This window comes from Drosophila eugracilis, unplaced genomic scaffold (assembly GCF_018153835.1).
Source record: "Drosophila eugracilis isolate 14026-0451.02 unplaced genomic scaffold, ASM1815383v1 contig_1897, whole genome shotgun sequence".
NCBI lineage: Eukaryota > Metazoa > Arthropoda > Insecta > Diptera > Drosophilidae > Drosophila > Drosophila eugracilis.
The window spans coordinates 141,036-154,707 of record NW_024572751.1 but is presented as its reverse complement, the minus strand read 5'-3'; the positions used below and the strand labels follow the sequence as shown (position 1 = coordinate 154,707).

Sequence of the window (13,672 nt, the reverse complement as noted above, 5' to 3'; positions counted from 1 at the left end):
TGTATAACTTCTAAAAGGTTTCGATAATCGAAAAATTTGAAATTCGCGAAATTTGAAGAGTCACCTTACTTTTTGAACACACCTCGTATATTTTGGTTTGACCTTGTATAACTTATTTCTGTTAATATCTATCGATTTACCAAAGATTTTTCAAATCAGAACATTATTTCGCTATTTATGAAGAAATTTAAGTTATAAGGCCTCATATGGGCAGTGACGTCACTATCAGTTACTCAACATGCTTTCTCTGACAATAGGAAGCGCATGCGGAATTTCAACAAGCAAAATTAACAATTTAAAAATGTGTAAAACATTAACGGGTATCTTATAGTAGCGGCACTCGACTATAGCATTTCCTCTTGTTTTTCGTTCTATTTATTCTTTTTATATTGTAAAACTCGTTCGATCAATATAAATTGTATTTATGTTTATCAGAATATTTATCCTGTTATCATACCTTACATACTGAAATCTCTGAAATATAATCTTTCTTTCGCTTTAAAATAGATCCCGGGGCTTATCTGTATCTGCAAATGTTGTAGTGCACAGCGTCCCCTACGTCAACTGAAGTTTAGTTAGGATGGAAGTTTCCCTAATCATTCGTTGTCTAGGGTCTCTGTTTATCTTATATCAACAGTCAACGCATATGTGGAGTGGTCAAACTCATGCATAAACACATGTAAAATTTCCTAATTAATTTAAACATATATATATGTATATCTGTTTATAAATGTATACCCATCTGTTAGAGATCCGCCACTAGGCATTCCATGAATGAAATCATAGAGTGGTGTTAATATCTCATTATTTTATAACTTCCTTTCCATCTATTTATGAGTCCCGCATTGCCTTAGGTAGGTGCCAGCTCAAAACTAGTCGGTCTGTGAGACGATTGCGTGGAAATACCGGCGCTCATTACTTAAAGAATATACTGGGGAATTTCCCAGGTGGCTGCAAGCCCAAGTCCCAGCCTACGCAAATAAGCTCGTGGATTTTACAGCCTCACAACCCCTCAAAGCAACCCAGCCAACTACCTACTTGACAACGATGAGCCATTTATCCGTCCAGCCATCGATCCACCCAGATTGCAGGCAGCACTGCTCATGGCAATCCCAGTTTATGAATGAATCCATTAAATGACCTGAGCCGTGAATGAAGAGTTCTTCGCGGCCTGCATTTATGGCTGTACCAGCACCGTACTCTAAAATCTACCTAACCCACTAAAACCGTTTGCATTCATTAGCATTGAAGAGCGATAAAGTTGGACATAATCCAAGTGATTTCCCTTTTGTTTCAAATGACACGACAGAAGGCTTAAGGCGCTAGGACTGAAGTGCAGCTCTAAGGAAAGGAACTATCTTATAGGAAGTTGATAACGTATTGGTGAAAGAGCGCAGCAAGTAATGATAAATTGGTCAAGCAACATTCTCCTTGAGCTATGCACATTTTTAATTAATTGGATCGTAAGTTAATATACTAGATATATTAGATATCAATACAATACTAGATGTAAATTTACGGATCGGTTACCACAAATCATAGTTTAGAATATACATATATACATATATATATAAGACTCGTTTTTTTCTTTTATAAAACATCTGAAAGTTTAAAAACTCTATACAAGAATTGCAATAACTGAAAAATGAATTTGAAAATACGTTCAAACATATGTGAATCAAAGGATAACGCGATGTCCCATACTGATCAATTTAAAGATAATATATACAATTTTTTGTTAATATTTCATTGCTTATATACATACATATATACCTGAAGTCGCTATATACCTCGTAAACCAATTTAATTTTATTTTTAGGTGGTAAGTAAGAAATGTTGATGGTAAAATGTATAATAATGAATGGATAAATAGTTACCCTTCTGGTTAATTAATCGTATACAAAGAAAAATATTTGGTGACCAAACACTAAAACCTTTAGATAATTTTACTTACTTTAAAAATTATGCAAAAAGAAAACCGTACTTGAAATTATAAAAGCTGACAAAAAATATTTATAAATGTATGTACCTCCCTCATCCAATGTATTCTGTATCTACTTCTCTAATCCGCAGCCCTAACGCGAATAGGGCAAACGCCCACTGAAGGCAAAGATTTCGTTGCCCATCTCCCAAAGATGAAGCAAAGGCCAACTTTTATCCAAGGCGCTCTAGTGTCAGGCCTCCTGGCAATTGCGTTAGTACTGCTTGGATCCTTGGGCACGACTTTACATATCCCGGCTTGCTCTAACCCACCCTCGACGAAACGCTTAATTCAATAATAAATTGCCATAGAGTGCCGATGATAACTAAACCGCAGATAACCGAGTTGAACATTCGGCATCTGTATCTGTTTGGGTCCGGAGGGCAACACGATAAAACAGGGAATGGGTAAAGAGGGCAAAGCAAAATCCTAAACCATCGAACCGAAAGGCACTTGGGTCTTATAGGTGGGTAAGCGTAAAATTCATAATAATGAATGCTTTACTTCAAGTTCCGCCCAAAACTAAATTCACCCTGCTGGGATCGACCAGGGCAAATGCATATAAAATGGATATACACACAAGTGGTGGTTGGAGTGCCGAAAGCGCAAGTTATGAAAGCTGCCCGGCGCTTAACTTAAGCGTAGTATTCGATTTTGCCGACAGGGAAACTACACAGGACTATACATACACCGGACTCTTATGTACTTCTGCTGCGAGTGTGTGCGTGAGTGGGCCGCCATTGTTGCGCTGACGAAACGAAACTGATTCCAAAACCAAAACCCACCCTAGAACATCCCTCTCGCTCGCACATATTCAGACAAACAACAAATCGATGAATGAAGCGACCCTCAGTGTACTTGTGCGTGTGAGCGCAGGACGAGCGGGTGCGTATGTGTAGGTAGCGAAGGTAAGAAGAGTCCTCAGCTTAAATTAAGAGTCGACGGGGTAGAAGAGCTCAGTTCGATTTGAGATTTCGCACGCAGCGCACACATAGCAGTCGCCAGTCAAGTTACAAGCCCATTCCAAATCACAAGTGTTCCAATCATTGTCGCGAACAAGACTTTAGTCCTTTTAAAGAAACAAGGAAGATAGAAAATGTCGACTATTAACCTCCACCCACCACAAACATACTCGCGCCTGTTTCGTCCCTGGGATACGCAACGTCAGGTAGCGTCCTTAGCTCCCCGGTCGGTAAAGCAGGAGCCAGAGACCATCACCGTCAAAACGGAGCTGCCAAGTAACAGCTTTGGTCGGGACTGCGACAGGGACTTTTCATCCGCGTCCTCATCGTCCTCCTCGTCGAGCAACAGCAGCAAATCCTGCTATGAGGACGCAATAAATCACAGCAGCTACACTCGGACCTCCACCCCACTGTTGGATATCACTCCCCACCCCGTCTTCCCAAGCCCCCACCCTTCGGCTTCGGAAGCACCCACAGTCAGCTCCGTATCCTTGCCTCCACCGCAGCAGCATACTCCGTTCCTGCCGGCCCCAAGCGATCTGTACTACGCCGCCGCTGCAGTAGCTGCGTCCGCTGCCACCACTCCCACTGCTGTCACCGGCTTCGGCATGGATTCCTTTACGTTTGGCTTGATGGAGCAGGAGTATGCCCGCGTAATAGCGGAGGACGCACAACTGAAGACGCTGAACGCCCGCAAGCAACGCCCAAAGAAGTTCAAATGCCCACACTGTGACGTAGCCTTCTCCAATAACGGCCAGTTAAAAGGCCATATCCGCATTCACACCGGTAAGTCGATCATATGGGTTCCTTCAATGACAGCTAAACTCACAATTCGCCATTATTTCTTTCCAGGCGAACGCCCCTTCAAGTGCGACGTCGATACCTGCGGCAAGACATTCACGCGCAACGAGGAGTTAACGCGCCACAAGCGTATTCATACTGGACTGCGACCGTATCCGTGTAATGCCTGCGGGAAAAAGTTCGGGCGCCGGGATCACCTAAAGAAGCACATGAAGACGCACATGCCGCAAGAGCGTCAATTTGGCCCTGCCATTTTTGTGCCCATGTATCCTTACTTGTATGGTTATTAAAAGTTTCCCGAATTCCTAGCCTCCTCGCCACTCATTCGATCTATGAAGCGCTTGCACGCTTTAAACAAGCATATACGAAACCAACGAAATTAATGCCGGCCTATCTTGGACAGAACTACCTCAGCCGTACCTGGCGAAAAAGGCGCACTAAGCGAACTCATTTAAAGCTTACTGCCTTTGAGACCTCCGACGATATATGCAAATATTGAGATATTTATTTATTAGCGCATACTTACACTTCAAGATACGTCACAGAAATCACCAACATGTGTAAATACCTCCTTAAGTGATCCTTCATAATATGCTAAGCGATTAAGATATTTAAGAGATACCCGATTTGTATGTTCGCGTGCACACTATCTATACTAAAATTAAACTGATATTTTAACAGTTTTATAAGCTGAACGTGTTTATTAAATATATACAATTTATTACTATTGACTAGAGAATCCAAGTTAAATATTGAAAGTTGACTTGTATGAATTATGTATACACCAGAAAATACAAAAACTAAAAATATTAAATCTTGTTGTCACTTAAAAACTATGAATGTAAATTATATCTAAGAGGGGTCATCCCTTTGCAATTCTACAACCCAGTTAATGCATTAGTTGCATTATTAAGGACCAAATGATTAGAGACCATTCTGGCTACATATGTGGCAGTGCTACTTTCTACTGACCGCATAATTTGGCAAATCGCTCGTCACGCTGACAATATCAAAAGGAAAATTGGAAAATTACCGCTACCATCAAAGGCTTAAAATGTACAAGTCACTTGGACCGAATCCATCCAACTTCTATTCATAAATGGGCATATGTACATAAAATACAAAAACAATTTAGGCAGGAGAAAACGTCAATAGGCAGAGTTTTCCTTCTAACTGTGTATAAAAACATAGTGCATTTTTCTTGATTGGCTATATTTCCCACAGTCCCCTTCTGCACAGATCGCACGACCATGTCGACTCGGCATTAGTCACCTGACAACTTGCGTCACTCTGAAGGACAATAGAGTGGTCCACCTGAGTAAAGTGACCGAAACACAAAGTCGACATTCAAAAAATTACCTATGGGTATTTTTAGAATTCGTTAGGCGAAGAAGTCATCGTCTTGTACGAGCGGACAATAGATGCAATGTATGGAGAAGGTGGGCAACTGGCCGGTACCCTATTTGGTTCGATTGATAGAGGCGTGCAGATCTTACATTATCTGTTTCTTACCTGCTCGTTGTTCCTTTAGGGCTGAGAATATTTTTACTATACACCAGACATTGCGTCGTCGACCGCATCACATTTGTGACACAATGATCTATGTCTGTAACGTATCCCTTCCATTAAAACCTAAAAACTTTTATTTGATCTCGGCAAAGGGCTCTTTATTTCGAGTATCAAGATCTGCTGACATCAACAACTTTAAATACTCATTTCTATAATTGTTATATAGATATTAACAGAAATAAGTTACACAAGGTCAAACGAAGGCATTCATAATAATATTATAGACTCCACAGTTTTCCGCGGTTTGTGGGCGTTAGAGTGGGCGTGGCCGGATGCAACTTCGTGGCAAGTTGCAGAGGCATCTCCTAAATACGTGTTCCTAAGCAAAATTGTGTAGCTTTTAAAGTTTTCGAGTTTTTTGCATTTTTGGTTTTTCGGGTTTTGTGGGCGTTAGAGTGGGAAACAATTCGCATTGGGAGCATAATAGAAACCTACATGCTTAATCCGAACTTTCTATCTCTTATAGTTACCGAGATATCAGCTTTTCTAGAAAATCCGAAAACCGTCTTTTGAGCCTTGTGGGCGTATGGGTGGGCGTGGCCGGATAGTAGTACCACTATAAGATGCGCTGCCATTTAAAGATTATACTTTTTGAATTTCAACTTTCTAACTGCAATAGTTCCTGAGATTTCAGCAATTTTAGTTTTTGGCGATTTGTGGGCGTTAGAGTGGGCGTGGCAGGATGCTGTAATAAACTTGCGCTGTCCCGGGACCTCAAGAATCTTCATGCTTAATCTCAACTTTGTATCTGCTATAGTTCCTGAGATCTCAGCGTTCATACGGACGGACGAACGGACGGACGGACGGACGGACGGACGGACGGACGGACGGACAGACGGACATGGCTCAATCGACTTCGCTATTGATCCTGATCAAGAATATATATACTTTATAGGGTCCCAAAAGCTTCCTTCTATCTGTTACATACTTTTCAACGAATCTAGTATACCCTTTTACTCTACGAGTAACGGGTATAAATAGTTCGTATACGATAGGTATAGAAAACCAATTGTAATATGTCAAGCTAAATAATAAATGTTGCAGGTCTGCACGCAACTTTTTCCGCAGTTTGAGGACGTAGCCGGATGATAAAACCACCTATAGCAGACGGATCGTATTTGTGGGATTGTATCCTCTCATACTTCCCCTGATTTTAGCGCTTTTAGTTTTGCCGTGATTATGGCGTTTAGTAGCTGGGGCACATAGTGAAACAACATATAAGACACTATTCACTTCCCGAGTTCTCAGCTGCAATAGAGACCGCCGTTTTTCGCGATTGGTGCGAGGCAGAGTAGGCGTGGTTCTATGACAGAGCAGCTATGGCTATGCATTTTACATAAGTGCTGAAATCTTAGTCTTTATGCAGACAGACGGGCACAGCTAAATCGATTCGATTATTGATCTCGATCAAAATTGTATATTCTAATAGGGTCGGAAAAGCTTGCTTCTACATATCACATCTTTTTCATATATACTCTAAGAGTAACAGGCATAACATACATAAATATTTCGTCTTTCGTTTTATAACAAGCTAGATAGAAATGTTAGTTTCAATAATAATTCCTAATAGTTTTCACCAGAACTAAGCTCAAAAAAGTTTCGATAAGGTTCCAGAAACAATAATTTAAAATAACTAAAAATTAAAATTGCTATTTTCTTACAAAAAAAAAGAAGTTTGGCTAACAATAACCTTTTGACATCCTGGAACAATTGGTGTGTTAGACATTGCCATGTCATGACCACAAAAATGCCAAACAAGATTCGTTAGGTGGTCCAGAGAAAGTTCGCAACGAGTTAATGGCCTGGACTACCAGTACCACTTTTGTAGCACCATTTCTTCCTCTCCTGCCCACCCACAGCGCCCAGACTAAGAAATTGAAATGTCTTTTGTGCACTAATAGAGAAATATACGGGTCATAAGTTCGCAATACTACAATAGCCGAACCCGGAGCAATTGAGTCAGGAGCAGAGCGAAAACCCAATAACCGAAAGGAGCAAAGATTGTACAGGAATAAAAAATGGAGTCGTAGCCCAATGGATCAAGCTACCTTTCACAGCGCCAGTTCTTAGCCGGTGCGATGATGACCGCATCATCCCCTTGCTTAGCAACCCTCATCCCTTATCAACACGGATAGGGATGAATGACAGAAAGTGAGACAAGGGCCACCCGGTGGATGGCAGGGGTAGAAGACTTCTGTACCAAGTGTCGGAGGATCCATTTAATTGGGAAATTTATTGACCTAAGGAGCAACAATCTCGCAAGAATAGGAGACAGTTCGTCTGGCCCAGTCGTTGGTTATCTTTTGTCCTGTTTGTTTTGCGGTTCTGAATAGGCTTTCTCGATGAATAGAGGAGACATGACAGGACGGACTTGCTCTAAAAAAATCTAACAAGCGGCCTGAATTAGAGTAATATTCCTTAGTTCCGAGTAGAAGCTCGGCCTCAACCTCAACGTGGGTGGTGATCAAAGTTATATTTTTTAGTTAGTTTCTGCTTTTAATTACAAAACTTAGGGCATCACGAAACTGTAAGTAGTTTTCATTATCGACGCTCTTACTTTGTCCATTGCTATTTGCAATCGTATTTTACAGAAGTCTATTCCTAGATCCTTGGCAAAAAGTGGGTATGTCCCGACACTCGCTAAACGATGCGTTTATCTGCATAAACACCCTTAATAAGTCGATAGCACCAGTCCGTAATCTTGCCTGAGCTCAAAACTATATGATATCGCCTTCCCGTGTTATATACGCAATTTGTTTTCTAATCCTAACGCCTCAAAGGAAACGTTTCTTGCCTTGGCAAAATCCCCACACATGGTCTTAAGCTGTTTGTCGAGATAAGCCGCAGACCACAAATATGAATATGCATTGAAAGTTTTACCGATACTTACATTCTCTAGGCTCCTTCTGACTATCGCTTGACTATCAAAAAACTCACCCAGTCCATCAATGCGCAATGTCAATTAAATCAAACCAGAAACCAACCAAGACAACACTCGAAAGACGCGCAGCAGGGTATTGAGCCCACAACGCAAACAGTAGGTGGTGCCGGAAGTGCAGAGGATTTTTCCCATCGCCATGAGTCCTGAAATCTAATCAAATCTAATGATGGCATAATTGACTCTATCTGCACACATTATCGACACCCAATATTTGTAGTTCTCTGTGGGTCTTGTTACTCAGTAGGAAGTGCCTCTAAGACCTAGCCACACAAATCGTCCAAAGTCCAAGAAAACAGGAAATAGGTAATGGATTTCTTTGCAAAATTGAATGCAATGACACTTAGATTTTGCGATCGCCGTGTGGTCCATGCTGCTTCCGCTCCTATAGACGTTATTTAGCTGTAAAGCTAGAAATGTTATGACATATAAGAAAAAGTATAGAAAAGGTGTGCTAGGGCAATTCATCAAGGCATTGACACATTGACTGGTTCTTCTAGCTTGGATCTTACCAAGCGAATGCGTAGCGTGTGCTCCTAAAAATTTCGAATTTACCTAGGAAGTGACCCTGATCTGATATATCAATTAGTAAACAATGCTTTTGTGTTTTGTTTCTTTTAACAATGACTGTTTTTATATTTGTAAATATGCACATAAAAATACTTGGATGCCGGTAGCAGTAAATGCATGCTATGGAGGAATAAAGGTAATACGAGTACAGGCAGTTTGCTGAGTTATTTCTTAGGTGGTGGAAGGTACCCATTAATTTAGTACATAAGAAAAGGCAACGGCATTCATAAGTAAGGCACACACATGTGGGCCACTGAGATTTCTTGGTATCCCTGCTCGGCCGCTTCCGAGCAGATTAAATGAGGTTAATTTTGTTATTGGTTTCCTCTTCCTTAGTACAGCATTGTGGCGGCCTTGTTTTTGTCATCACTTGGTGGCTCCATGCGTTTGCAGTCGCGGGCGTCTCGGCGCTCGGCGTACAGTAGAACAGCGATGTTTATCAACACCACGACAGTGGAAATCACGACCAGATAAAAGCTGTAGCCAAGGTAAGCTAGTCCTGTGCTGTACCAGTGCTGTTGTTGGTGCTCGGTCAAAAGTATATTGAGGGTGAAATACTTCCAGAACTGCACCAGCCAGGCGACAAATGCAACGACCTGAGCCCCCGCTGCAGATATATTAGCGGCCATCAGCAACACCATTGTCCCGCCCCTCTTGGCTGCAGAGGCTGACTTAAGGACTGCGGCAATGGCTGCAACTGCGGATGCCAAGAGGCCCAAGCCGGTGCCTAATGTAGTGAGCATCCAAAGCCACAAGCTGGTTTTGTCGTTCTCTGTGCGGACAAATGTGTAAACTGAAATAAAATTTTCATATGAAAAAATATATTTTTTTTAACTTTATATGTAATTTCTTAAAGTGAAGACCTTCCCTTTTGCTTCAAATTTAAGAGCAAGTTGTTTTCTATCAATGGACATCAATTAATAATTTTCAAAACTCCAAGTATCAGGCAACTACCTCATATATTCACCTCTCATACAAATTTAAGTTTATAGTTTTCCGTATTTTGTGGGCGGTCATATGAGATCATTGCATGCGTGTTCAGAATTTTCTATCACTTAAACATAGTTACCGAGATTCCAGCGTTCCTACAAAAACCTACAACAGAACATTAAAATGTTCTGGCATCTCAAGAGTATATGTACGAGTATATGCATGATTAATCCAAACTTCCTAGCTCATTTAAATCCTGAAATCTCCGAGATTTTTAGTAGGCTTAGCAGGACGCTCAAATAAACTTACCCTGCATCTCATGAATTTGCATGGCTAATCCCAACTTTGTATCTATTATAGTTTCTGAGATTTCAGCGTTTATACGGGCAGTCGAACATAGCTACATCGACTCGGATATTGATCCTTGTTAATATACTGCTGATGTCTTTTCAGCAGTTTCCTTCAAACAATTATTTACAAAGCTATACAAAGCCGTTTTGCTTATTCTTAAAAACTGGTCATCATCCCCACATCTATTTGATTTTTCTCTAGTTGGGTCAATCTTACCATCAACCGGATAAGTGCGTACGCCAAATCCAGGGTTCAGGTGCTGGCTGCCGTAGAAGAGTCCGAAGTTGACCTCTCCTTTGGCCTCCATTGAAGAATGGCGGCGTGGACTCGCCCGGACCCAATGGTTACTGGTTATGCTGACTAACAGAAGGCCAATGGCCAGGCAGCTGCCAAAAAAGGTGGAAAAGACCAACGCACGTGTGCGCATGCTCATCTTGATAGTGCTCGTGAGAAACCGGTGAGAGGGGCAGGTACGGCTAGTTTCACCATTTAGAAATCTGTAAGGCAGACTCCAGCTGCAACAAAGAAAGTCGGATCACTACGCGTAGTAGCTCAGTGACCAGTAGCCATATATAGTACGATACTTACCTTTGTCGGGTTTTAATTGACGGAATCAATCACAACTAGGGTCTTTGTTTTGCGAACAATTTATTATTATACAATTTAATAAACGGTTTTGTCTTTGTTATTTTTCTTGGGTCAAGAAACATGGACAGATTTTTCACCCTACTGAATACGGTAGCACCAATTAGTGCATTGGTCTGGCAACCATGGAAATTTTTACGTATTTCGATATCGATATAATTTTAATGTAAAAAATAGATACGGTGACAACCCGGGACACCGCAAAAATAGCGCGAAGTTTTTGTCTTTACTGAAAAAATCATTCTGTATTTTCGGTAAATATGAGCGGACGCAAGCACAGAGGCTTTGAGAATATGGAAAATCTGTGCCCTGTTACCAGGTATGTGTTTTCTCGCTAGTGTCCAATCAACTGACTAACAAACTGACGTGACGTCACAAGTTGGACAAACGGGGTCATAAAAGTAACTTATAAAATTTATGGGTTCTTGACCCCAGTCCTAGTGCTGATGAAGCACTATCGAGTTTTGCAGTTTTAATTAATTCTCAAATATTGCAGAAAACGATCTTCCAGTAAGTATCCCACATCGGTTGTGGGAGCTTTAGTTTCCGCTACAAAGTCGTCGCAGTACGAGCACCCTTCCTCGCCATCAATTCTTACTTTCGAGGCCCTGGAGGAGATGGGCATTGGGATGTTAGACTCTGAAGAGAGCAGCTCCTCAGCACTGTCAGCCATTGCTTTGGCGGTTAGTGCAAGTGCCACCAGCGACGACAACTCTAATGAAACGACACCGTATTCCAGTGCAGCGCGCATAGCGCACCAGCTTCAGAATTCGGAGCGACTAAGTTTTGGCGCCAAGGTTGATACCACTCAGCATAGCTCTTCTGTCGTGAATGCAACAGCTTTTACCCGCCAATGCGAGAAAATGGAGACGCAGGTCAAGCGCTCAGCACTGGGATCTGAAGACGGTAGCAACTCAAACACGCCTACTAAACGCTTGCGAAACCCACTGGCTTCTGTCACCTGCAACAACCAGTGTGATGTTGCGGCCCCACTTACCTTTCAGCCCTCAACCAGCAGACTTGCCCAAGTTCGTCAGACAAAGAAGCCCTTAACAGAACTTAACTCACCCCGTCCGGTGCCAACGAACAGCTTCTTTATTTATCGGACTCCGACCATGAGTGCACATATCAATAGCGGAATAAACTACTTCGACAGACTTTCAGACGAAATACTGTTGGATATTTTCAAATGGCTTCCGAAAAAGACGCTACTGCGCATGACAACTGTTTGTCGGCGCTTTAACCGATGTTCACGCGATGAGACATTGTGGACAAGACTTGATCTTGGCCTGCGAAACATTCTGCCAGGCGCTCTCGAGCACATTGTACGGCGTGGTGTTCTGGTAATACGTCTAGCCCAGGCAAGCGTAAGTATCATTTCTAACAGAATGGGGAAAGTGATTTCACAATTTTCTGTTAAGCAGATCCAGGAGCCAGCATTCGCATCATCATCGACAGGCTATACGGCTCGAATACAATATCTTGACCTGAGCATGGCCTCAATCAGCCGAAACTCCCTGCAGACTCTTTTATCACATTGCCAACATCTAAAAAAAATAAGCCTAGAGAATACTGAGCTCGATGATAGCATCTGTACTGAGATCGCCAGAAATAAAGGCTTGGAAGCAGTCAATCTGACCATGGCTAGTGGCCTTACAGCTGACAGTGTGCGACTAATGATGGAGTCTCTTACTCATCTGATAAGCTTAAACATATCGTGGACTGACCTTAGTACAGATGCCGTCACGGAGTTGGTTACTCATATCTCCCCTAATGTTATCCGGCTAAATATCGCTGGCTGTCGACGCGTTTTATTTGACTCTCGTAAGTAGTCACCCATCAGTTAACTCGAAACTCACTTAACACATATATTTTCATTAGATGTTGATTCGCTGCAAAAACGGTGCCCACAGCTTTTGGAGCTTGATCTATCAGATTGCAATAGCCTAACCCCTGCAGCTATAAGTACAATTATGAAGTTCAAGATGCTGGAATATTTGTCCGTTTCACGTTGTTATCTTATTCCTGCTACCAGATTTATGTAAGTTATTTTTGATTTACGTCTTAGCTATTTCTACCCGGACTTTTTATTTGCAGTGAGCTCAAGGGTATGCCTTGTCTGACATACTTGGACATATTTGGCATGCTTTCAGACGCTGCAATGGAAGTCCTTGAAAAGCAAATGCCTAAAATGGGAATAAACAAGTTCATACACAGTTCAGTTTCTCGACCAACTGTAGGCACTCGACGCACCTCTGTTTGGGGCCTTCGCACGCGTGATTAGATCCTAATTCTATACCTTTCAGTACCATCTTTTTGCTACTTATATCACTTCCAACGAAATTTTTTATTCTTAATTCAACAACATAAATAATCATATTCTGCTGTTATAAATATCTTGCTTTATACGTTTGGTCATTGATCCGCTTCGCTGATAGGGGCCACAGGTTTCTCCCACTCCCATTCATCCCAGCTAACACAGTTTTTAAGACTATCCATGAATCCCATCTCGTCGGGGCACTTTATTTCAATAGCTGGTTTGTTAAGAGTTTCACACTTCCAGTACGATGTAGAATCCCAATTGTTCCGGAAAACTGCTATGTCTAACTCATCTTGGGTCTTGCAGCCTGGTTGTCCATCACCATTATAGGCATTGACAAGACCAAACGAAATAATAAGGAGGACGCTAAGGGCGAGCAGAAGTTTCATCTTACCATAAACTGATGACCAACTGTCAGCATTCAAAGCCTTTTATAGGAACATTTTGTCGGTAGTATGCCATAAGTGTAGCTACTACCAGAAAATGCTTTTAAAAATTTGCATCAAAGTAAACTCTTGATAGTGTATAGATAGCAGTACTTGCTCTTCACTGTAACCTGCTTAAACGAAAACTAAAATGGTGTTAGGAAGTGATAAAGTTTTCAA

The 13,672-nt window shown here is 41.6% G+C and overlaps 4 protein-coding genes across 4 annotated transcripts; 2 read left to right on the top strand and 2 right to left on the bottom strand.

Annotated features, from left to right (window-relative positions):
- Window positions 1-2,960: 2,960 nt before the first annotated feature.
- Window positions 2,961-4,511, top strand: LOC108114937 (transcription factor Sp5). The gene is made up of 2 exons (XM_017226122.1): window positions 2,961-3,729; window positions 3,796-4,511. Exons 1-2 carry the CDS (start codon window positions 3,078-3,080, stop codon window positions 4,032-4,034), a joined length of 891 nt encoding a protein of 296 aa, XP_017081611.1. The 5' UTR covers window positions 2,961-3,077; the 3' UTR covers window positions 4,035-4,511.
- Window positions 4,512-8,857: 4,346 nt separating this feature from the next.
- LOC108115008 lies at window positions 8,858-10,839 on the bottom strand. Its single transcript, XM_017226250.1, has 3 exons — window positions 10,691-10,839; window positions 10,319-10,617; window positions 8,858-9,614 (listed from the first exon to the last, which is right to left on the bottom strand). The coding sequence occupies exons 2-3, from the start codon at window positions 10,533-10,535 to the stop codon at window positions 9,154-9,156; spliced, it is 678 nt and encodes a 225-aa protein (XP_017081739.1). The 5' UTR covers window positions 10,536-10,617; window positions 10,691-10,839; the 3' UTR covers window positions 8,858-9,153.
- Window positions 10,840-10,913: 74 nt separating this feature from the next.
- On the top strand, window positions 10,914-13,141 carry LOC108115007 (S-phase kinase-associated protein 2). Its single transcript, XM_017226249.2, has 5 exons — window positions 10,914-11,066; window positions 11,244-12,114; window positions 12,172-12,571; window positions 12,629-12,788; window positions 12,845-13,141. Exons 1-5 carry the CDS (start codon window positions 11,008-11,010, stop codon window positions 13,029-13,031), a joined length of 1,677 nt encoding a protein of 558 aa, XP_017081738.2. The 5' UTR covers window positions 10,914-11,007; the 3' UTR covers window positions 13,032-13,141.
- Window positions 13,076-13,480, bottom strand: LOC108115009. Its single transcript, XM_017226251.1, has one exon. It carries the CDS (start codon window positions 13,454-13,456, stop codon window positions 13,163-13,165), a length of 294 nt encoding a protein of 97 aa, XP_017081740.1. The 5' UTR covers window positions 13,457-13,480; the 3' UTR covers window positions 13,076-13,162.
- Window positions 13,481-13,672: the final 192 nt, after the last annotated feature.

Coding starts and splice junctions, on each gene's coding strand:
- LOC108114937 (XM_017226122.1), top strand. CDS start 3,078: ATGTCGACTATTAACCTCCACCCACCACAAACATACTCGCGCCTGTTT. Junction 3,730..3,795: donor CCATATCCGCATTCACACCG/GTAAGTCGATCA, acceptor ATTTCTTTCCAG/GCGAACGCCCCTTCAAGTGC.
- LOC108115008 (XM_017226250.1), bottom strand. CDS start 10,535: ATGAGCATGCGCACACGTGCGTTGGTCTTTTCCACCTTTTTTGGCAGC. Junction 9,615..10,318: donor ACGCACTTATCCGGTTGATG/GTAAGATTGACC, acceptor ATTTTATTTCAG/TTTACACATTTGTCCGCACA.
- LOC108115007 (XM_017226249.2), top strand. CDS start 11,008: ATGAGCGGACGCAAGCACAGAGGCTTTGAGAATATGGAAAATCTGTGC. Junction 12,115..12,171: donor TACGTCTAGCCCAGGCAAGC/GTAAGTATCATT, acceptor TCTGTTAAGCAG/ATCCAGGAGCCAGCATTCGC. Junction 12,789..12,844: donor ATTCCTGCTACCAGATTTAT/GTAAGTTATTTT, acceptor TTTTATTTGCAG/TGAGCTCAAGGGTATGCCTT.
- LOC108115009 (XM_017226251.1), bottom strand. CDS start 13,456: ATGAAACTTCTGCTCGCCCTTAGCGTCCTCCTTATTATTTCGTTTGGT.